This window comes from Puntigrus tetrazona, chromosome 6, assembly GCF_018831695.1.
Source record: "Puntigrus tetrazona isolate hp1 chromosome 6, ASM1883169v1, whole genome shotgun sequence".
Classification (NCBI taxonomy): domain Eukaryota; kingdom Metazoa; phylum Chordata; class Actinopteri; order Cypriniformes; family Cyprinidae; genus Puntigrus; species Puntigrus tetrazona.
In genome coordinates, this window is record NC_056704.1 from 20,115,529 (window position 1) to 20,138,994 (window position 23,466).

Genomic DNA, 23,466 nt, shown 5'->3' on the forward strand with positions numbered 1-23,466 from the left:
AAATAAAACATTGAGCACCTCAACACTGATAATAATAATAATAAAGTTTATTAAAAAGATTTCTAAAGGATTGTGTGACTGGAGTAATGGCTGATGAACATTCATCAAACTATTTTGTAAACATACTTAAAGTAGAAATGCTATTTGCAAAATTAAAACAGTAAGTATTTTATAATATTATTTTTAATGGACTTCAAAAGCATGGAAAAAATCTTACCAACCCCAAACTAAGAGTAATTTGCAAACATCGTTCACTCCATATATCACTTGCATTAACTGTGAATTTGTGTCTTAGAACAGAAAATTGTACAAGACAGACAAAATGTGTGTGTGTGTAGAAAAATGTAAAAAATGGCCCAAAAACATATGATTAACTATTAAACATGATTCTATTTTTATAGTAATAATAAATTTGTTTCAATTAGTTTGCTTCAATAGGCAGCTAGAGGGACCTCTTAACCCTATATCTGGGACAAAGGGCTTTGGAAAAACTGTAAGTGGTAATGTGTAAAGAAGGGCAATAGTTAAATGTCACAAGAATTGTTACAATAGGCAAATACTTTGAAACGGCAGAATATTTTGCAAGCTTTAAGTAAATACGTATTACATAATAACCAATTTAGCAAATTTAGCGAACCAATTTTAAACATTTTGGTATTTTATTACTTGTATAACGTTCTGCTTTAGAAACCAAACTGTAAGTGTAAGAAAATTTGTACAGGCATTATTCACAAGTGAATTTACATTGTAATTGGCCCACTTCACAAATCCATATCACAAGAAATCCATCCCCCGGAACACAATGTTGAGCAATACAAACATCCAGCTCTTTCATCCACTGCCAAACAGTGTTTGGGTGGCCTTTTTGGCCAGAGTGTCTGTTTGCAAACAGAGGCCTTAAACCTTTAACCCAGTTTTTATACAATTATTTATAAGAGCACCATCACTGGTTTGCCTTGAAAACATTAACAATGATAATAAAAAGAATATGATAAATCCATCTTTATCATGATATAAAATCAGATTTAGTTAACCTGCATATAACTTTAAATCTCCTATGGTCATGAAAATTAACTGGAAGTTCAAATGTAGGCTTTTCACTGACTGTCATCATGTCAACTAAACTGTTAATTATTTATATTAATAAATCACATTAAGACACCTTGGTAAAACAGCAGTCCAGTAACTGGTGATGTTAGAGAATAACACCTTTAATCCAAGAATTCAAAATTCAGTCGGCTTTCACCTTTGACCTAGTTGTTTAATATTTGCTTGGATGCATCAGAGCATTCTTTAAAAGCAAGTTGGCTGTCACCAACTTATTTCAACAAGCAATCATTTGACTGTTGATTTAAACAGGATATTTATTAGAACATTAACCACAGACCTTTCAATAGCATCAGTTATAAAAATGCACATAAGCTTAAACGACCTACATACATTCCCTTAAAATATGCATTTAACTAAAAATACATATTGTAAAATATAGAATATACTGTACATCCAAGCAGAACTAAGCAAAATATGGATATATTTTCTCTTGAATGCATTACAAATGTTGTAATAAAATAAACCAACATAATTTTTTCTAATACTTTCTTAAAACACCAGCACTTAACTACAGGCACAAAATTGGCAAGTGCATGATTGACCCATAAAAAAGTTACTATTCTAAAATACTGTTACATTTAAAGTTTTGATAGAAATTTAACCAAATGTGCCTTGCACTTCTTTTAAAAAGGCATAAAGTATGTCATAGTGAGCAGCTCTGGTTAGTCTCTCTAACTGAAAGTTAACACATTATCCAACATTTTCTAATCATACACCAACAATGAACATTGGTCCATTGGTTCATGATAATAAACAGTTTTTTTCTATCTCATAGAAGAACTGATATCTTGTGAATGTTTATGATACAGTAAGTTGTTGATGCTATCACACTTAAGAATGACGTCAAACTGAGTTTTTCCTTGGATACAGTCGAACGTGGAAGTTGAGCTTTCATTTCATCTTTCATTTTCAGTTTAAATCCACATTTAATTTCTTGCAATTGAAAATCTAAGATAGGAAAAATCAATAACTTGACAGTCATATACAGTTTGTGTTTGCGCCTTCTTGAGATCTCACAAGAATGTGTATCTTCAAAGGCACTTAAGGATATCAAAAGTTGTCCAAAATACAGCCCAAGGATGTTTTTCTTCACCTCAATGTTTCTCTATCAGTCATAGGACACTTTGTACGGTCACAGAAGTCACAGGGTTTCTTTTCGTCTTTCTGTTGTCAAAGGTAGATCGCTTGCTGGAGTGCAAAGGACACGCAGTCTCTAAAAAAAAATAATGTGAAAGCATATAGATGCAGGTTCAGTGTTTTGAACATGGCTTAGTGTTGTTTTGAGTTAAATGATACATGGAATTACCTGTTTCAGTGTACCAGGAGTGATAAGGATGACGTAGATCATCCATATGGGAACCATCAATGTCGAGGAGAGGGTGAACCACCAGCCAACAGCATAACCCCACCATGGGTATTCAGATGTGTTGTTAAACTTTAGAGGAGTGAATTTGACCAAAGAGAAGATAAATGTTCCCTAAAGAAGCAAAGACATGTATTGGATTAATGTTTAATGGATAATAAAGTGCACTGGTGTTCATATCAAATTATGACTTTGGTGAAGAACTAGAATAACACTGGATTTCTTTTTTTGCCTAATATGACAAGGGAGTGAGAGTAAATCATGCACTTACTATACACACAATAGGAGTGATATATTTCCAACAGTATTTCATTAGTGTTAAAGGACGATAACCGATCATGCCAACAATATTTTCATACAGACGATCGGCACCTGAAAACCAGAGACATTGAATTAGAGGTCTTAGAGGAGATCATACACAAAACAATAAGGATGCAGTGAGCGAGTAAACTACCTGTGCATATTAAAAGACTGTATACCAGTTTTATGCGCAGTTCTTAATGTTTATGACACAAGAACAAACTTTACTATAAACACAATGCTGAAGTATGGTGGTGGCTTTGCCAGAAAATCGTGGCCAACAACACAAAAGCTGCAGGTTTTACATAAAGGTGACTGTAGCACTACTAGTGTCCTTGAAGAAGGCTCTTATGGCACCAATTACTCTGGCAGAGTTGTTTAAGCATATTAGAAAAAAGTTAAAACACTTTTCTCATTGATCTTAAATGCTGATTCAGTACTATTACTCACCGTAAAACCAGCCAATACATATCGACTGTGCAATGGCAAATATGAGGAGGGTCATTCCACTGCAGGAATAGTAATCAAATAACTGGAAGACATACAGGCCACCCTATTGAATCAATACAATACATTGATCAGAACTCAAATCTCACTCATGAAGTAGTCTCAGGCGGTTAAAAACCAATTACCAAACATTCACAATTATAAAAAACAAATAAATTATGAACATAATCACCTCTGTTACCATCAGGAGGCCAATGAGGAAGCAGCCCACACAAATGAGGAGGAGAAAGAGTTTACGACGATGTCCTTGGAGGAAGAAATTGGTGTTCATGTCTGTTATGGCTGTCATGAGAGACTCCAAACCCACAAACTGAAAAAAAAAGAATGAAGTGTAATGACAGAGATCTGTTTTTTTAATGTAGTACTGCCCTGAAAAGGTTAAATAACGCTGTTACTGCACAAAGGGTACTTCTTAACAAGATACAGTATATGAATATATCTGCTATGCTGAGCAGTGAGATGTGCCCTCACCTCACTGTCAAGCCCCAACAGAATAATCATGAGGAAGAAACATATGGACCACAGCTGAGACATAGGCATCATAGCTACAGCTCGTGGATATGCAATGAAGGCCAAACCAGGACCTGGCAAAACAAATTGTATTAATACTTAATGTATAGGAAATGAGATAAATTATATGACAAAGGAGACGCTGTTGTTTAAGTTACCTGACTCTGCTACCATTGAAATATCGACTCCCTGTTCGAAGGCCATGAAGCCCAAAACTGAAAAGATAGCAAAGCCAGCTACAAAACTGGTTCCACTGTTCAGCAGGCACAGATAAACACAATCTCTACAAGCAGAAAGACAAAGCATGCTGTCAAAACCCATCACATGGAACGTACTTCCTGATATTTAGTCCTGCGTATATGCAGATAAGAACATCTATTGCCTCCACAAGTATTTTGAAATGCGCATATATGGATTTAATTGAATTTGGTTTCTCATGCTCACTTGTAGCAGTTGTTGTTGTATTTATTGTAGCTTCCCAAAGCTGTAAGGCACCCAATGCAGAGAGCGTAAGAGTAAAATATTTGTGTTCCAGCATCCATCCATACCTAAAGACAAGAGATGGAAAGTTCACAATTACTGACCAATACATCAGGTTTTTAGCAATGGATAGTGGCACTGACATATGTGTCATAGTTATAGTGGCACTGACATATGTGGATGCATCATCACATATCTAAAGGAAATGCACTATTTACCAGTAAATCTGTTACTAATTCATTCCTCAACTAAAGATGCTCAAAAATAAACTTGAGAAATAAGCAAACTAAATGAGTTACATAAGATTTGTCGCATGATCTCAACATTGCGGCCATTGTGAAAGTGGAACTAGTTTTTCCAAGGCCACTGATTTGACTGGACTGATGGTCATGTGAGTGTACATCCACAAAAGTACTGATCAAAGCACTATTAATTTTTTTTTTTTAAGTTGCAAATGTCTTAAAGGAACAATGCTTAATCATGTACTGCCTTAAGCGGACTTAAGATTTGCCTACCTGTGGGTCTGTAAGTCGTGCTGGATTTGGATAGAGGTAGAAGTTGATGCCATCAATGGCTCCAGGCAATGTAAGACCTCGAATCAGAAGCACCAGCAGCATAACATAGGGAAACGTAGCAGTGAAATACACAACCTGAAAAATAAAGACAAGGACACTCCTGTTTTGAAATCCAGCATGCCTGATTTAAATCTATGTCAACAGTATCAACTGGACTATGTAAATAATACAGACAGACTATTTTAGAACTGAGGTAATAACTCCACCGTGACTCTCTCTCACTCACACACACACACACACACACACACACACACACACACACACACACACACACACACACACACACACACACACACACACACACACACACACACACACACACACACACACACACACACACACACACACACACACACACAGGTGCCTTTTCAGTTAGTTCTCACCTTGCCCGTGGACTTCACTCCTTTCCACACACAGAAGTAGCAAATGATCCAGGCCAGCAGGAGACACAAAGCCAGCTCCCATCTCAAACTTCCCAGCTCATTTACATTTCCGGTTATATTCAATACTCGCCTCCTACAAAATACATTCTCTGTAATTTCCAAAACTTTATTTCCAAATTCATGTATCAACAAGAACACTTGAAAAGTGTTCTACTTGCATTGAGTATTATTACACATTTGGTGTTTAAAAGGGATAGTTCACTCAAAAAAAACTACTTTTTTTTTGTTTTTTTTTTGTTTTTTAAATATGGCCCTCCTAAGAAGCACATATTGTTCAGTTAATAATTAAAGCAGAGCATAAAAAGTTTTAGAATCACTGTAGAACATTTAGAACTTCGTTATGACCTTTAATCTCTTACTAATTTAATCATTCATTATATTAAAAAAACAAACTAACTAATTTATGGTAATTTATAAACTTACTCCCAAAATTCTTTAACAGGGGAGGATGAATTTTCCATAAAGCTCAGGTTTCTTGTCCCTCCTATTCTGTTAAACTCAACACAGTTTTCTGTAAGGATGAAGGGAATTGTTTATCGAAAATCATGATCTACCGAAAATGAAAAACTAGTAACTAGTTTTATAACATACCTGAATTCCACCAGTTCCTGCAGCTAGCCCATGGCAGTTCACCACTAAAAGAAGAGAAGAGATAGAAGAAAGCCCAGGCCAAAATGATGATGTAGTAGGCACTGGAATAGAAGACAACCACCTGACTCCCGTAACCCAGACCTAAAGAAACACAAGCCAAAACAATTAACCCCTTTTTGGATGTTGTTACTTTTGCAGATAATAACAGATCAGCGTTTTAAACCAGCTTGTTTTTGATGTTTAGCTTAAATGTGTTGAAGAGATCCATATTACATACCATGCTATAAGGTAAAGTTAAATAATTATTTGTCTAACAATAATAACTATAAATTATTTTTGAATAATTATGAATTTGTATAAAATAACGTATTTTTTTTTTTAATTTATGACCATTGCTTGACTTGAAATTACATCAAACTTATTAAACTTAATTCCTTATTGGCGACTTATTTCGACATTTGGGAATAAGATTGGAAAATGAAGCTTAACTTTGAAAAAGTAATACATTTTTTTGTGGATTATTATCGTATTTAGTAAAAGTAGGTGCTTTAACCTTACACAATTTCACACAGGTTTATTACAAGTATTAATTTACTAGATTATATATTCAGAAATAACCGAACATTTTACAAAAAGCAAAAGTAATGGCTGTAGAAACTACTTAAAACTAGGAAATGCAACAAAAAGTTAAACAATGTGCTGTTTTCATACGTTCACCTTCCGTAAATATGGAGTCATGAGATGTTACTTCAAGAAACCACAAGCAAAATACATTTTGAAAGCATAAGTAGAGCCATGGCCCATGATAAAAGAAATATGTTCATAGGTTATTTAAACATACTCCTATGATAAACTTTACAAAAATGTGGTTAGTACAAAAGTACCTTAATATTTAAAGTATGCAACCATACACGAAGCCTCTCACATTTCAGACCACTATTGCTCATTATTGTAATGGGTGTCTTATCTACACAACATGTTTACTACACACGTCTACAACGGCATTTACTCTATTGTACATTAACAATGACATTAATAGTAGACAATGAAAACTCACCTTCAAATAGTGGGCAGATCTTCCTCCAACAGGTAACAGACCCTTGACTGGTGTACTGGCCCAAAGCGGTCTCCATAAGAAAAAGAGGAATGCCGCAGGCAAACAGAAAGATCACATACGGAATGAAAAACACTCCTAAAAACAGAAAAACATAAATGCCAAAATATAAAAATAAATACATATAAATACATGGATTTTTAATAGTGCTCACAGTAATACAGTAAAACCACAGCACAAACCTCCTCCATTCTTGTAACACAGATATGGAAATCTCCACACATTTCCCAAACCAATGATCTGGCCAGCAACAGCTAAGATAAACTCCACTTTACTGGACCACTGGCCTCTCGCTTGGGTTTTAATGCCAGTGTCGATTCTTTCTGAATCTGAATAAGCCAGTTTAAACTGCAAATCTGGATCATGTTGCATTTCCATGTCACTGCAAAAAAAGCAAACATCTGTCAAAACACCGATGGCAGAGAAGCAGAAATAAAGTTTAGAACACAGCGGTAACTGAAACACGCGAAGGTCAAAAAGAGCAACGAGTCTTTGTTCAGTACCATCTGCTTGTTCCAGCAGTGAGGCTTTCGAATAATGATGTATAAAATTAAAACAAATTTCCCCTTTTCTATAGCAGTAACAGACATCAACCACACTTTTGTGACTGGTCTTCGTTGTCTGCGACTTTTAAAAGAACAGTTCACCCAAAAAATGTCAATTATGAAAACTCATACAGGTTTGGAATTACTCAAGGGTGAGTAAATTTTCCTTTTTGAGTGAACTATTCCTTTAATGTGATCACTATACAAGAACATAACTGCTACAATGGATTTGACTTGACACATTTATTGAAACACCAGACTCTATTGTTGAAATAATAAACAAAGATTTGCTATTACCTTTACCTGCAAATAATATTAGGAAAATACACATTCAGATTTTCTTAAAATGATTCACACCTATATTTAAAATGCATTTGTCATGGTTTGTATGCATCTAAATAGCTTCTACCGTTGCTTTTTAACATTTTGACCATACCGGTCTTATTTAATAGAAATTAAAATGTTGGCCCAGACATTTAGCCTTGAGCATATATAAACAAAAAACTGTTAATAGGACAGAGTGCAGAGCACATACATGTTCAACCTAAAAGCATTTTTGTTCTCAATTACAATTTGCTTGTAGAATTAAAAAAAAAAAAAAAAAAAAAAAAAAAAAAAAAAACTTTTTTGAATTAAATGTAGAGGGCAATGAGAACGTGTTTGCACAACTCACAGCTGAAATAATCTCGTGTCCCCAAAACAGGATGCACTGCGGGGTGCTTAGTCACATTCCCTGCTCTTGCCCTCATTTCATGTGCTGTGACCCTTATAATGTGAACAATTTTAACAGACCGCAACAATTTTTTTAATGATCCTATTGACACCTGGGGGTCAGAGAAGATACTCCAGGTGGCCCATGAAGAGACATTAAAAAAAGAATGTTCATTTTAAACACAAACAACATAACTAACTTTTGAAGTAATCGTCCGTTAAGCTAATATAACGTCACATAGGTAATCTTAAACTTATGATCAAGTATTGCTTTCTTTAAACTGACAAGCTGTCAGGATGAAATGTTTAAAATGTTCATCGTGAAAAGCTGCAAAAATGTCATGTCTTGATGGCTTGTAATTAACACAGTTGCAATTCTTTAAAGATGACAATTAAACAAACAAGCAAAAAAAAAAAAAAATTCTATGAAGAACAAAGTCAGTTATTTTTAGGTTGTGTAACTGTTTGAAGATAACAATGAAACAATTTTACTAATAAATAAAATGAATTTTAAAAAAAAGCATCCGCTAAATCAAACTCAGTAACACAATACATTTTTGTCCATTTCTTTTTTTGACAAAACAAGACACCTTCAGACCCTCATCAATTAATTATTATTATTACCACCATTTACCTTTTAAAGAAAAATGCATGTTTTAGGTCAAACTGAACAACCTTAAATACGTCTTGTGTGTGACTAAAACTTAAAAATAAATAGCAAAATGAATTTTTATTTTTAAATATTTTGATCAAAAAACTAAAATACGTATGAATTTGTAGAAAACAAAACGCTCCTTTTCTTTCCTTTTTTAATAGTATGAAACCAGCATGAATTAAAATATTACATTCCGGTGAGACAATATTTTCATTTTATTGTGACAGGTGGCAAGTTACATAGGATGAGTCAGGTTAAAAGGAGGTCTACGCATTCGTTTATTAAATAACCTGCCTGTACATGCTTAATTATAACCTCAAGCAGCGCTTGAAGCAACCTTGACGCATCGCCACTGAGCAGAGACACTGTCCCTGATGATCTGCATACAGAGAAGGAGGAAACTCACTCAGTTATTGCGCTTTTGTTCGTGCCCTTTGGCCTACATTCAGCAGCCGAACACTTGTGCTCTTCAACCCACGCCGAGGAGACGCCGGGTGCCAAGTGAAATACTTCTAAAAACAAAAGCCCGATAGAAAACAGTTCAACTACGCAGTTAATCTCAGCGCGTATTTGAACCTCTTGAGTAATTTAGAAAGCAATGGAAACAATGCAGACCGATAACAAAAGCCGTTACCTGATGGAGGAAACTGGTCAAAAGTTCAGGAAGTCTACCGCGTTTACCTTGGCCATGAAGTTATGCTTAATTCAGTGTGTTTCGGTCGTTATAACACAGCCGCTGAAGCCCACCCCTCGCTCACTCTCCTCCTCTCGTTAAGGGAAACGAGTCCATACAGAACCGAGAGCGTAGAATCACATGCGTGTGTGTGTTTGTATTTGGCCGTGTGTGAGTGTGTGTCGTAAGGCGGGGCTTATAGCTCAGCAGCTTATATAGCAATAAAAGCCTGTATGTTTCTAAGTACGTTCATCTTGTCATTTTTATTGCCAAATTGCGAAACATCTGTTACACGCATTAAATCTGAAGGGTACGGTTACTCCCGCGAGCAAACAGCCCTGTTTTATAATCTGTTATTATTTTTCATGAATGATCCAGCAATAATTACGCAATATCATGCGAGCAGACGAGTTTCGTATTTTTGTATATTATATCTTCTGCAAAAGAAAAACGTTGCAAAGGAAGCAAAGCATCAAAGTTCTGGTCACCAAGCAACGAAGACCTTCACCCGGTCTGGAGCTGGGTGTGTGAATGGAACGGATTTTTACCTCAAACGTTCTGTAGTCAGTCGGCTGGAGTTCCACTCCGGGTTTTCCGGCTTCTTATTTACCGCAAAAACCTGTTTCGACAGGGGTCGACTCGTGTCTAGTGAGTAAACCTAGTTATGTACTGGTAACAGTACTAGGTAAAGTGCCTTCTATAACCAAGCATAGACACATGCCAACAACACATCTGCAATGCGAATATGCAAAAAAGCGAGACTTTCTCTATTAAACCTTTCTCTCTTACTTGGGTGTCTTCGTACTGTTATATATATATATATATATATATATATATATATATATATATATATATATATATATATATATATATATATATATATATATATATATATATATATACTTTAACATGTTTTCAAGGCTCCTGTCAAGCCGGTGGATAGCTATAATTGTGTGTTGACGGAAGCAAATACGCACGCGGATGTAGCAGTACGACGGTTAGGCTACCATCTCAGTGAAATTTATTTGTTACTTATAACACGTTGGTTGCGTTTGCCAATTGTAATAAGTAATTGTTGTTATGCAAGGGATGCAAACGAGAGGCAACTTGAGTCTGTGTATGTTTTGAAAATAAAAACCTATATTTAAAAGGAATTAAAAATTCTCATAGTAGACCACAAGAGGACACTGTTGATTTTGTAAATGGTGTTTTCACAAAACGCGCACGGCTGAGAAGTTAAAGTACTGCGTGATACTGAAATAATGTCAGATTTTTACCAATAACAATTCTTACAACTATTTCTCACTCAGTTTCTCCTTAAACACTGTTCAAAATGGAATTCATTGCGATCATCACCCCAGCATCTGTTTTTCACCTAGATTTATGTAGGCCTAATGTGTTTCATTTAGTTCATTTCTACAAGCACTCACTTAAATGAGAGGTTCTGGAGGATTGTGACGAGAGAATGGCATATGGCCTGTGCAGCAATTAAACATTGCTTAATGAAGCACAAACAGAACATTTCATTCAGGTATTTCAGCATTCTTTCTTTTCTGAATGCATTTGACAATGCAAATGACATGGTGTCCAGTTACTAGTAATTCAGCTTTTGAGAGAACCTGCTGAACCTAGGTCCTGAGCCTAGTGCGAAATGGCCAGAAAAGCTCAGAGATGGAGAAAGATCTAGAAATAGCCAGAGAGACCAGGGTGAGAGAATGAAACCCATTGGTTGTCAGTTACTCCACTGATAAGACATTTTTTTTTTATCTCTGAAAAAACATGGTATAAAATGGGGTCACACAAAACACAAACACTTTCTTATCATGCTTAGTCTTGTTTACAACTTCTGAAAAGCAGAGAGTACCAAACCTGGTTTTAGACCAAAAGCTCAGGACCAACCGTTCTTGTTCCAGGAGCTCTTGAAGCCGGTTTGGCCACTCCTCAGGCATTCTCTTTGAGGACATTATTTTGAACTGCTAACCTAGATACAAGCTCTACATAAAAGAGACATACAAGACGGATTCTTCACAAATCAAAGGTATATTTTGATTGCCCTTTTGTTGTATTATTGCATAACTTGTAGTGAAACAGCGGATGTACTGTAGTTAAAAAAGGGCATGTTTTCAGCTGTACATTCAAAATAAAACCAAGGCCGCAACAGGTAAGTACATTTTCATCCAATTTCATTTTAGGCATGTTTGCATCAGTTGTTATCAGCGTCAAGTTGATTGTAGTTTATAGCTGAATTTCTTTTTAATGTATAAATGTGAGTTTTTTTTTGTTTTTTTTTTAAGATAAAAATTACATTGTGGTTGTAACTTTTCGGGTTTTTAATATCTGATTGTGCTGACAGGTGTAAAAGCACAGTTTTTCTGAATGATGTATGAAAGAAAAACCGTGATAAAACAGCATACTAATTTAAATGTAATGACAGACATAAATTCATTAACTGCAATAAAAGTATAGAGGTGAACGTTTTTTTTAATTTGCACCACTATCGTGCAAGGTATGTGCAGTTTTAAGGCTGCTGAGAATATTAAAGAGGAAACACGTAGATATAATGTTTAATTTATGTATAATAAAATATTCAAATTTGTTCAAATATTCCAACAGACAACTGCTTTATCAGTAGCTTGTTGTGAGGTGAGAGCATGTGGAAAAAAAACATGTGCAGTCATGCGCAGCTGTTTGCTATTGATGTTATCATTTGCTACAGATGAGCTAATGGGGCCCATATCTACCCCTAACACATATAGGCCCCATTCTTCATTATGCCTTAAACATGTTACATGACAGATATTTGGGTATATAATATATGTTTATCAATCCATTATTAGCATCATGGAGCATAGCTCAAGGCCGGGCGAGAAGTTAAACCTCATGAATGGTGCCCTAGTGCAGGCCAGACCTAAACCCCAGGCAAGAGAGCAGTGGTCTAATAAACTGGAGTTTCTCTTGGCGGTGGCAGGGCACATTATTGGCCTGGGAAATGTGTGGAGATTTCCTTACTTGTGCTATAAGAATGGAGGGGGTGAGTGCAAATTTAATTTTAATCTTGTTTTATGATGTTTACGTTCCTGAGTTATTATATGTTGTTAATATAGGTGCAGCTCAAAAAATGTGAATATTGTGAAAAACTTAGTCAGAAACTAAAACTTGCATACATATTTTAGATCCAGTAAAGTTTTAATTTTGATTATTGGAGCTTACAGCTTATTAAAGTGAAAATCTAGTATCTTAAAATATTAGAATATTTCCTATGATCAGTCAAAAAAATTTGCAAAGCAGAAAAGTTCTTTAGAGTATGTTAATTTCTGCACTCAATACTTGGACGGGGCTCCTTTAGTACAAGCTCCAACGAGGAGTGATTGAAGCGATCGATGATGAGGCACTATTGAGCCTTCTGCTCGTCTCTATTGTTGGATAGACTGTTTTTCATCTTTTTCTTGGAAATGTGCCATAGATACCTTATGGGGTTCAGGTCAGGCATGTTGGCTGACCAAACAAGTAGAGCAATATTATAGTCAGCAAGCTACTTGGAAGTGGTTTATGCTCTGTGGGCAGGTGCTAAAGTCCTGCTGGAAAAGGAAATCAGAAGGCTGTATTGACTTTGGACTTGATGAAACACAACGGACAAACACCAACAGATATCGCAGCAGCCCGAACCATCATCGATTTCAGAAACCTCACACTGGACTTCAAGCAGCTTGGGTTCTGAGCCCTTCCAGTCTTCCTCTGGACCAAAACCTTGATTTTCAAATGAAATGCCAAATTTAGGATCTTGAACCATTAAGTAACAGTCCAGATATTTTTCTGAAGTGTCTTTTCCTGAAGATGTTATTGTGGCATCAACTAACATGAGATACCTAGAATTTATACTCTAGGGATGGTCATTTAATGAAACTCAAATATAAATATTCAAATATTTTGAAACACTAGATTTTCATGAGCTGTCAGCTCTAATCATCAAAATTATTATATTTTTTAAAAATGTTTTACTTTACATGTAATGAATCAAAAATAAATAGGAAAGATTCACTTTTTGAAACAAGTTAGAAAAAAATGTTTTTCGCATTATACATTTTTTTGAGATGCAACTGTAAAATAATATTTTATCTTAAAAAAGTCCCAAAGTCTCAGATACACAGATAATAAAATATACTACTTTTTAGATATTATTAGAAAGGCTTTTTTTCCTGTGGTGGTTTATTATGATTGAAATATGGGCTTAAGATCAGTGCCAGACATTCTGTGTTTTAAAATATATCCATAAAATATATCCACATAAACACTGATCTGGTGCTGTTTCTCTAGGGAAAAACAGCCCAGTGAGGCTATGGATGAAGTTATATAACTGTGAGCTCACATTTGTGTGAAGATGTACAAGAACATGTGGTATGAATACATAAACAAGTGTGCTGTTAAGAAAAAGGATCATTATCATGACATGATACACTTAGCACTTTAAGCACAGTTTAATAGGATGTTAATGGGATGCATTTGAATCTGGTCTTAAATATGTTGGAGAGTAATGTTAATGTACACTACTGCTCTGAAAGTTTAGGGTCAATTTTGAATCATTTTATCCAGCAAAGATGGAGTAAACACATACATACCTCACAGTTTAAAAAAAAAAGTTAAGCAGCCTTTTTTAACATAATGATGTTTATAACAATAATAAATGTTTCTTAAGCACCAAATCAGCATATTAAAATTAATATTATTGACACTGAAGACTGGAGTAATAGTTTTAAATTGATTACATTTCAAAATATATTATTATTTATTATTATTATTATTATTATTATTATCATTATTATTTCATATTTTTAGAATATTTCTGCTTTTGGTAGATTAAAAAAAAAAAAAAAAATCATAGTGACCCCAAACCTTTGAACAGTAGAGTATGTATTTGCATTACTGTCATGCTTTTAAAAATGATCATTGTTGAGAGTCATATTATACATACATATATATGCTTAAGAATTGGTTGATATGGTATAATATGGTATTTTTGTTTAACACATTTTGAATTCAAACAATAATTTGTGAACCTCTTCTTTTGCATCATTTCTTTTTATTAGACCTCATTATTTTAATGGGGTTAGCTAATAGTGACTAGATAAAATTTTCACAGTGTTTTGGTGTGTATCACTGCATATATATTTTATTTTGATATGTTTAAGTTGTTTGCTTTGTGTTAATAAATCCTTCTGGCATACAGGGGCGTTTTTTGTGCCGTATGTGCTGTTTCTCTTCACCTGTGGGATTCCGCTTTTCTTTTTGGAGACCTCACTTGGTCAGTTCACCAGTCAGGGTGGAATTACGTGCTGGAGGAAGATCTGTCCGCTGTTTGAAGGTGAACAACGATCTTCACAGGGCTCTGTCTTACACATTCACGTGAGACAGCCAGTTCACACACTCACACACAATTTGTATTCACAGGTCTCGGTTATGGGAGCCAAGTCGTTGTCCTCTATACGGGAGTCTATTACATCATAATTCTTGCTTGGGCTTTCCTTTACCTCTTTTCATCCTTCAGTTCAGAGCTGCCATGGGCAAGCTGCAACAACTACTGGAACACAGGTATCTCACATATAACAGTGTGAATTATCATCAATACTGGGAAATGTCGTTTAAGTAACCATTGTTTTTTTTATTTAGAGAACTGCAAAGAGTTCAGCAAAAGCAACATCACTGAGTATTCTTCAGAGAAAAACACATCTCCTGTTATCGAGTTTTGGGAGTAAGTTGTTGAAAATAGCTCCCTGATAAACTGGATAAATGTTTATTAGTATTACGCAATTAAGGCAACACACAGCTATCATCCGGCTTAAAATGGTTCTTAATAAAGGCTGTAAAACAGAATGTGATTCCATATTTTTTGCCTACAGGAGAAGAATTTTGGGCTTGTCTGGGGGAATAGAACAGATTGGTAATGTTAGATGGGACTTGGCACTCTGCCTCCTGCTGGCCTGGATCATCTGCTACTTCTGTGTGTGGAAGGGAGTGAAGTCCACAGGCAAGGTGAGAAACTCTGTAAACTTTTTAAGTGTATATCACAAAGTGTATGATACGATGTGAGCTGGAAGTAGAATGTGTTTACACTTTTGCTCGTTGCATGTGCACTTCCTGCCATCTTTTTGCGGGGATTTGGGAATCAAAACACATTAAACAAATTAAACAAATTATGTTGTTCCTATAATTTTCAGGTGGTCTACTTTACTGCTACTTTCCCTTATTTAATGCTGGTAGTGCTGCTGATCCGTGGACTTACTCTTCCTGGAGCAAAAAATGGCATCATATTCTACCTCTATCCCGATCCGACACGTCTCACAGACCCACAGGCACTGAGCTGCTCTCTTTTGCCCTTTATCGCTGAAAATATTGGCTTTTTGTAATGTCGAATTTTGAAATAATAAAACCAATATTTGATGTTTTAGGTGTGGATGGATGCAGGTAGCCAGATATTTTACTCCTATGGAGTTTGTACAGGAGTACTGACTGCTCTGGGAAGCTACAACAAATATGAGAACAACTGCTACAGGTACTCTAGATTAGTGATTCCCAATACTGCACATTTTGCACATCTCTCCTTTGTCTAACACACCTATTTCAGGTCTTGGAGTCTCTATTAATGAGCTGATTATCTGAATCAGTGTGTGTTTGATTAAGAAGACATAGAAAACATGCAGTGTTATCACACTTTCCACATCAATAGTACATTCACTGTAAATTTCAGTAACGTAAAAAAACATTGTCTTTTAACATTTGTCTTTCAGAGACTGTGTATACTTGTGTCTGCTCAACAGCTTAACTAGCTTTGTGGCTGGTTTTGCTATATTTTCGGTTCTGGGTTTCATGGCAGATGAACAGGGAATGGATATTTCAATGGTTGCAGAGTCAGGTAAAAATTATATTTAAAGCAAAAGAAGGTTATTATATAGGTAAATAAGCATAGAGAAAATTGTACACCGTTACACACAAATAGATTTTTTTTTCTTCGTATTTTTATTAAAAAAACTGCCATTCACATTACATGCAGTAATTAGATTTTATTAAAAAGGAATGGGTGGAGAGATGAATGACTTTTGCTTGTGGCAGGTCCTGGTTTGGCTTTCATTGCTTACCCCCGTGCTGTAGCTTTGATGCCCCTGCCTCAGTTATGGGCAATCTTCTTCTTCATCATGATCGTATTCCTGGGATTGGATAGTGAGGTAAATAGAGGAAGCAATATAGATTTTTCTATATTTGATTCATTATATCATAGTATGGATACCCTAAAGCTTTTTTTTTATTATTGCATCAGTTTGTGTATCATGAAGCCCTGGTGACGGCTATCTCGGATATGTATCCTTCCTTCTTCCAAGTTGGACATCGGCGGAAATTTCTTCTTCTCTTCATAAGTGCTGCCAGCTTCCTTGTTGGTCTGCTAATGGTAACCGAGGTGAGAGTCACTAATGAAAACAAAAATGGTTGATGGAAAAAATTAAAAACTAAATCCAATGTTTTTTTTTCTGTTTTACTTTTAGGGTGGCCTGTATGTCTTCCAGCTTTTTGACTATTACGCGTGTAGTGGAATGACTCTTCTTACTTTTGCTATCCTTCAGTCCATCTGTGTTGGATGGGTATATGGTAAATCATTTATCTGAGTCTGTAAAGAAAAAGCAAAGTGCAGATACATGTACACAAATAGTAAATGTTTTCATTTGCAACTCTGTAACCTGACCTCTGTTGAAATATTTAGAGCACAACATCGTATGTAGGTCAAAAGTGCACTCAATTTCTAGCACATTAAATGGGATAAAATGATTTATAATGTACTTTTGAGTTTTCAAATCTTCTCATATTTATTCCAGGTGCAGACCGCCTTTATGATAGCATTGAGGATATGATTGGATACCGGCCCTGGCCTTTCATGAAGTGTTGCTGGAAATATCTAACACCTGCGATATGTACAGTGAGTATCATTTAAATGTGTTTTTTAACACAAATGTTTCATTCTGGGGTTTTTCATATTGTAACCACAAACTATCCACAGACCAGTATGTAGAGGTAGAAAGAGGTTTGTCTGGCATCTGTGAGTCTGTGTCTGACACCTGTCATTTGTGTCTGTCTTTACACTGACAGCACTTCAAAACACAAGAAAGACCTTCTCCTATTCAGAGACTTTGTGTGACAAAGCATACCAAACTAACTGACGGCTCCTCATTGCTCATCATTCTTTTCCCTTTCTATTCAGGGAACATTTATCTTCTCCTTGGTTAAATACACCCCTCTGAAGTTCAACAATATGTATGAGTACCCCTGGTGGGGTTATGCGATTGGAGGCTTCTTCACCCTTTCTTCCACCCTACTAGTTCCACTGTGGATGATTTATTTGGTAGGCACCACTCCAGGGTCTATGCGACAGGTATGCCCTTAAACAGATTTTATATATATATATATATATATATATATATATATATATATATATATATATATATTTCAAAATAATTAACCCTGTTCATAATTTTGTATATATCTTTTTCATTATCAGAGAGTAAGAGCCTTGTGTACTCCTGCTAATGACCTGCCAGATCCTAAACGTCCAAAACAGACGCTAAACACCGTTACTTTTGATACCTTCACAGACCTATCGACTTTAAAAACAGTTCATACACCAAGCTCATTACCTCACAGAGACATTGTCTGAACGTCCAGCATTTCAACCTTGTATTTGTCCTCCTGTCATCCATTAGCATTTGATTGGCATTGTGATGCACGAGTGCCGTAAACAACATAGACAGTGAGGGGTAAAAAAACAAAACACCCCGATAATAAGAAAATGTTTAGAAAAACGGGCTACATTGTCCCCTTCCCAGAATTTATAAATTGTTTGTTGTTTGGATGACAAAAATAATTTTTTGTAACTTTAAAAGTTACATTTTAAGCTTGTCTGCCTCAGTGTTCAACAGCACTTGACAGTGTTAAAATGACTGAGATGTCTAATTAATTCAAAGTAGAAGACAGATCACATCACAATTTTTTTATGTAGAAAGAAAGTGAGTTGAGTTTAAAGTGGCTAACATGTTTAATATTTGCTTTATGATAGAAATGTTTATTTTTTTTTAAGTAACATTCAGTAAAACAAACTACTCGCCTGTCTAAAAATTGGTACCATTTACATGATTTGAATAATTTCTAACAGAATATAGAGACAAGAAATGTTTGCAATTTCTACATATTAGCTATACAGATAAGAGTGAATGTGTGCATATTTTATTATTTCATATTAAACTAGAATTACTAGAATTTCCTTCCCTGTTCTATTTAAGTGTTCAATACATGGTTATGAATTTGTGATCATTGTGTGATGGTTAAGTACTGAAATGTTAATCAAACAGTTTTTAATTGATCATACAGTTACATGATAAAGTTCATATGGAGAAAAAAAAAATCTGATTTATGCGTATTTCGGATGAACTGACAGTACAAGACTATAAATGCAAGTGCTACCTCAAAAAGAGCCTTGTAGGCCACCATATACCTTTTCATCTTTGCCTTTTAAAATGAAGTGTGTTTTTCTGACATGTAAAGAATTGTATAAAATGTGAAAATTACAAATGAGAGTAGTTAATATACAAATGTAAAAAAAGTACAACTTTTGTTATTTCTGTGTTTTTTACATGATTAATAAATCTTTAAAAACGTTAAACAGTTGTGTTGTTTTTTTGTAATGTACTGTTATAGTATAGTTTAGTCATTACTTAGTCTAACCTAAACTATAGATTTAGATACATTTTCCTGGAATAACATGCAAAATCGCCATCTGCGGGGTAACTATGGCATTACAGCAATGACATTGACTTAACAATCAACCAATGTAAACATTTAACAGTAATGTTATATACTCCAACAAAGAGGTTAATCAAAAGCAGACTTCACATGAACCTTCACATTCCCAGAACACAGACTTCATGGAACTGTTTTTATCTGTTGATGGACTGCAGACAGTCTTATCCAAATGTGAATGACTGCACCATCTGCTGGACATACAGAGTGTATTTTTTTGTCTCCATGCAGAGATTGTTGGATAGCTCCATCTACTGGACAATATTTAGACCCAGGGCCATGACCACCACAGATACCAATATTCAAATAAAGTGTGTCTGCTAAAATGTGCAATGGGTTAAACCTATTACTTGATGTTAATTCTCTAGTCAAGCTGATGTTTATTATTTTTAAAGGGATTGCCTGATTTTTCCTGTAGATATTTTGTTGCATATACATAGGCAGCAATAAATAGGATTGTCAGTACAATTTTTCACTACTATTCAAAGGCTTGGGGTCATAATGTGACTCAACTTCAACTTGATTTAATTTAATGTTTTTTTTTTAAGAAATGTATACTTTTATTCAGCAAGGATACATTAAATAGAAAATGACAGACTTTTAAATTGTTCTAAAATGTTTCAAATAAACACTGTTTGTTTTAACTTTGTTTATCACAGAATCCTGAAAAAAGTCCGGTTTGCACAAAAAATTATGCAGTGCACTTTTATTTATTAATAAAAAAATGCAGCCTTCATGAGCCTTCAGGGTGATTAGATGGCCTAAAAATAATCTGAGATTAGACTTTTTCTCAATCCACATTCTTTTTCAGCTTCCCTCATCTGACATGTGTTATATTTTTACATTTTACATTTACATTTACATTTAGTCATTTTGCAGACGCTTTTATCCAAAGCGACTTACAATTGAGAGTACAAGAAATAAAAAGTGTTATATTAATGAAATCATAGTTTTGTCCACATATAGATAAACACAATTATGACCCATATACTTAAAAATGTCATGGTTTGTACAAAATATTCCGCACTGCACTATAACTGTATTTATTTATTCATCAATAAAATGAATGCAGCCTTTATGAGCATAAAATATTTTTTGTCAGAAACTTTTTAGGTAACACTTCATTTCAGTAGTCCACTTAAGGTGTTCTGCTTAAATTTGCAACTACTAGAGTATTAGTAGACTGTCTGCTTAATATCTGCTAACACATTATTTATAGTTGCAGTTATTTGCAAGGTTACTTATAGTAAATCAAATGTCAGTTGTAATTTCTAATTGCCAAATGTCAAAATTTTAGTGACCCCAAATGTTTGAATGGTAGTGTATGTTTGGAAGTCAAAGTGTTGGACTTTATTGCACTTTTGAGACCCAAGTGTAGTGTGATAGGAAGCAGGGAAATAGTTCAGGTGTCTTGAATGTCTTTTTGGATTGAAATAGGGGCCATATTGGGTAAATGTGACCACAGCCCCATAATGAGATCAGGGAAAGCTCGTCCAGCTTCTAAGTGAAGGTGACTAAACAGGATGATTAGATGGCCCCAAACCAATCTGAGATTAGAGGACGTTTTCTCACTCCACCACAAATTGCTTCCAGCTTCTCTAATCTGACACACATTATATTTTTATAAATAAAACGTTAAATTTGATGAATTCATAGTTTTGTGCAACATATAGACATTATGACATTATAACACAATTATGACCCATATACTTCTATAAATTCCTGAATACTATTGCAGTAAATAACAAAACGTCAAGCCATGTGGCATCTACCAAAATAAATTGTGAAAAGTATACTTCATTTCAAACCTATTACATTCCTTTCTATGATCTGCCTATAAAATAAATCCTTCTTTGACATTTTATCAGATGTAATGACATTCATATATTGATGCATTTGTAAATTAAATATCCAAATACTTCATGAGGCCACTGTAAATAATATGGGTAAATAGGAATGTTTATAGACAGACGTACTGATATTTTTTCAGTGTATATGTACGTTTATGTGCTGTAGAACTATCGCTAAATAAATTCTAAGAAATGTTAGTATTTCTGTTTAAAAGGATAGTTCAGGCAAAAATAAAAAATTGCCAACAAAATACTGACCTTTATGTTGTTCCAAAAACAGTATGATGCTTTTACATGATGCATACAGGTTTGGAATAACAACAAAGGTGAATAAATAATAAAAAAAAAGAAGGAATTTTCATTTTGGGTTGGAGCGTCCCTTTATAAAAAATAAATATGTGTGTATGTGTCAGTTTACGGTTACATCATCAAACAGACATATGATGTAAGGTTTTCACATTCAACTGGGCCATTAGGGTAATAGCATATAGACTGGGCGCTGACCTGGTTTGAGTCTAGTGCCCGGCACAACTTCCTGTTCATGGCGGTGGCTTCCTTACAGAGTCGGATCTGTGATAAGCCCTCGAGCGCTTAGATGCCAAACACACTGTTTAGAGGCTAATCCCTATTAAGTGACGTGTGACTTTTTACATTCTCTTCACACCTTTAACCTCCCACAGCGATTTTCTTCTCACATATACCTAACTGTCCTTTTCTAGCAGTTTTGCTAAGCTCATTCCCGATCTTGTTTGCAAGAAGGTGAAAAAGCTTTCAAAGCACCAGATGTCCCAAATACAATCAGTCATTCACTACTATCTAGTAGTTTAGGGTCAGTAAGATTTTTTTTGTTTGAAAATTATCTTTATTTGGTACAGTAAGACTTTTATATGTATATGTATATATATATATATACAATCACATAAAAATTAATAATCAACAATCAAATAAGTGCTGCTTTTTTTGCACTTTCTTTTCATCAAAGAATTCTGTGGAAAAATTGTAGCATGGTTTTCACAAAAAAATTTAAGAACTGTTTGACATAGGTAATAATACTTCTTGAGCAGATTTCTGAGGGATCATGTGACACTTAAGTGGACTGCTAAAAATAAATTAATTACATATAAAAAAAATTACATTGTAAAATATGTTAAAATGGAAGGTAGTTATTTTAAATTCAAATAATATTTCAACAATATTATAATTTTTACTTAATATTTCATCATATAAATGCAACCTAATTTATAGCATAGAACTAATAACAAAGTCTTTCCAATCACAAATCTTTGAATGTAGTGTATATAAGTTTGGTATACAGAAATTATTTTCAGCTCTATGTGTGCTGTTTTATTTTGTATGGTATATGAGGGGTATTTTTAGGGAAAGTGTGAATAAATTGTGGAACCGCTCCAGACATCATTGCAATCATGATTAAATTTAGGCTGGCGTCCAGGTTTGCAAAAAAAAAAAAAAAAATTGGCTTTGGATTTGAATTACATGTCAGCAATGATGCCAACATTTGTCCATAACTGTAATGCATCCAAACAAAAACTGAAAAGTTTTATTACAGGATTACAGGAGAGCTGTTTAAGTTTAGAAACATTGGGGATATTAGTAGCACATTCTTTCAGACTTTAATTATAAAAATAATATCAATTAAATCAAAAACAGTCTATCATGGGTATATTTGAAGCAATGGCCAACAATACATGGGTCAGAATGATTGATTTTTCTTTTATGCCAGAAATCATTAGAATATTAAGAAAAGATCATGTTCCATGAAGATATTTTGTAAATTTTCTACTGTACAATACCGAAACCTAATTTTTGATCTATTGCTTAGGATTTGATTTGGATGACTTTAAATGCAATTTTCTCAATATTTAGATATTTGTTTTTGCATCCTCAGATTTCAGATTTTCAAATTGTCCTACCTAACAAACCATACATCAATGGGAACCATATTTATTCATCTGTCAGACAATGTGTAAATCTCAATTTCAAAAAAACTGACTGAATTATAAAATATATAATTATGGATGGTTTGTGTTCTAGAGGACATAACTTCAGTCAGGGGGAACAGATGCCATGTGCATGCTTTGGTTGGGCTCTGGTCCTTCAGCATGAGAAAGGCTTTGCTATTGCGTAGAAGGTGTGAATCCAATCAGGCAGGATTGAGACATTAGGAGAGGATGCAAACAGCAATGG

The 23,466-nt window shown here is 34.6% G+C and overlaps 2 protein-coding genes across 2 annotated transcripts; one reads left to right on the forward strand and one right to left on the reverse strand.

Annotated features, from left to right (window-relative positions):
* Positions 1-1,346: 1,346 nt before the first annotated feature.
* On the reverse strand, positions 1,347-9,733 carry slc6a22.1 (solute carrier family 6 member 22, tandem duplicate 1). The gene is made up of 16 exons (XM_043241466.1): positions 9,539-9,733; positions 9,311-9,416; positions 7,176-7,375; positions 6,937-7,071; positions 5,880-6,020; positions 5,712-5,799; positions 5,229-5,361; positions 4,786-4,920; positions 4,235-4,338; positions 3,949-4,073; positions 3,752-3,864; positions 3,453-3,590; positions 3,224-3,326; positions 2,745-2,845; positions 2,417-2,587; positions 1,347-2,323 (listed from the first exon to the last, which is right to left on the reverse strand). The coding sequence occupies exons 3-16, from the start codon at positions 7,369-7,371 to the stop codon at positions 2,252-2,254; spliced, it is 1,755 nt and encodes a 584-aa protein (XP_043097401.1). The 5' UTR covers positions 7,372-7,375; positions 9,311-9,416; positions 9,539-9,733; the 3' UTR covers positions 1,347-2,251.
* A 1,653-nt stretch (positions 9,734-11,386) lies between these two features.
* Positions 11,387-18,581, forward strand: slc6a22.2 (solute carrier family 6 member 22, tandem duplicate 2). Its single transcript, XM_043241465.1, has 15 exons — positions 11,387-11,615; positions 12,415-12,608; positions 14,802-14,936; positions 15,023-15,163; positions 15,242-15,323; positions 15,472-15,604; positions 15,790-15,924; positions 16,021-16,124; positions 16,360-16,484; positions 16,682-16,794; positions 16,887-17,024; positions 17,110-17,212; positions 17,437-17,537; positions 17,820-17,990; positions 18,117-18,581. Exons 2-15 carry the CDS (start codon positions 12,419-12,421, stop codon positions 18,270-18,272), a joined length of 1,827 nt encoding a protein of 608 aa, XP_043097400.1. The 5' UTR covers positions 11,387-11,615; positions 12,415-12,418; the 3' UTR covers positions 18,273-18,581.
* Positions 18,582-23,466: the final 4,885 nt, after the last annotated feature.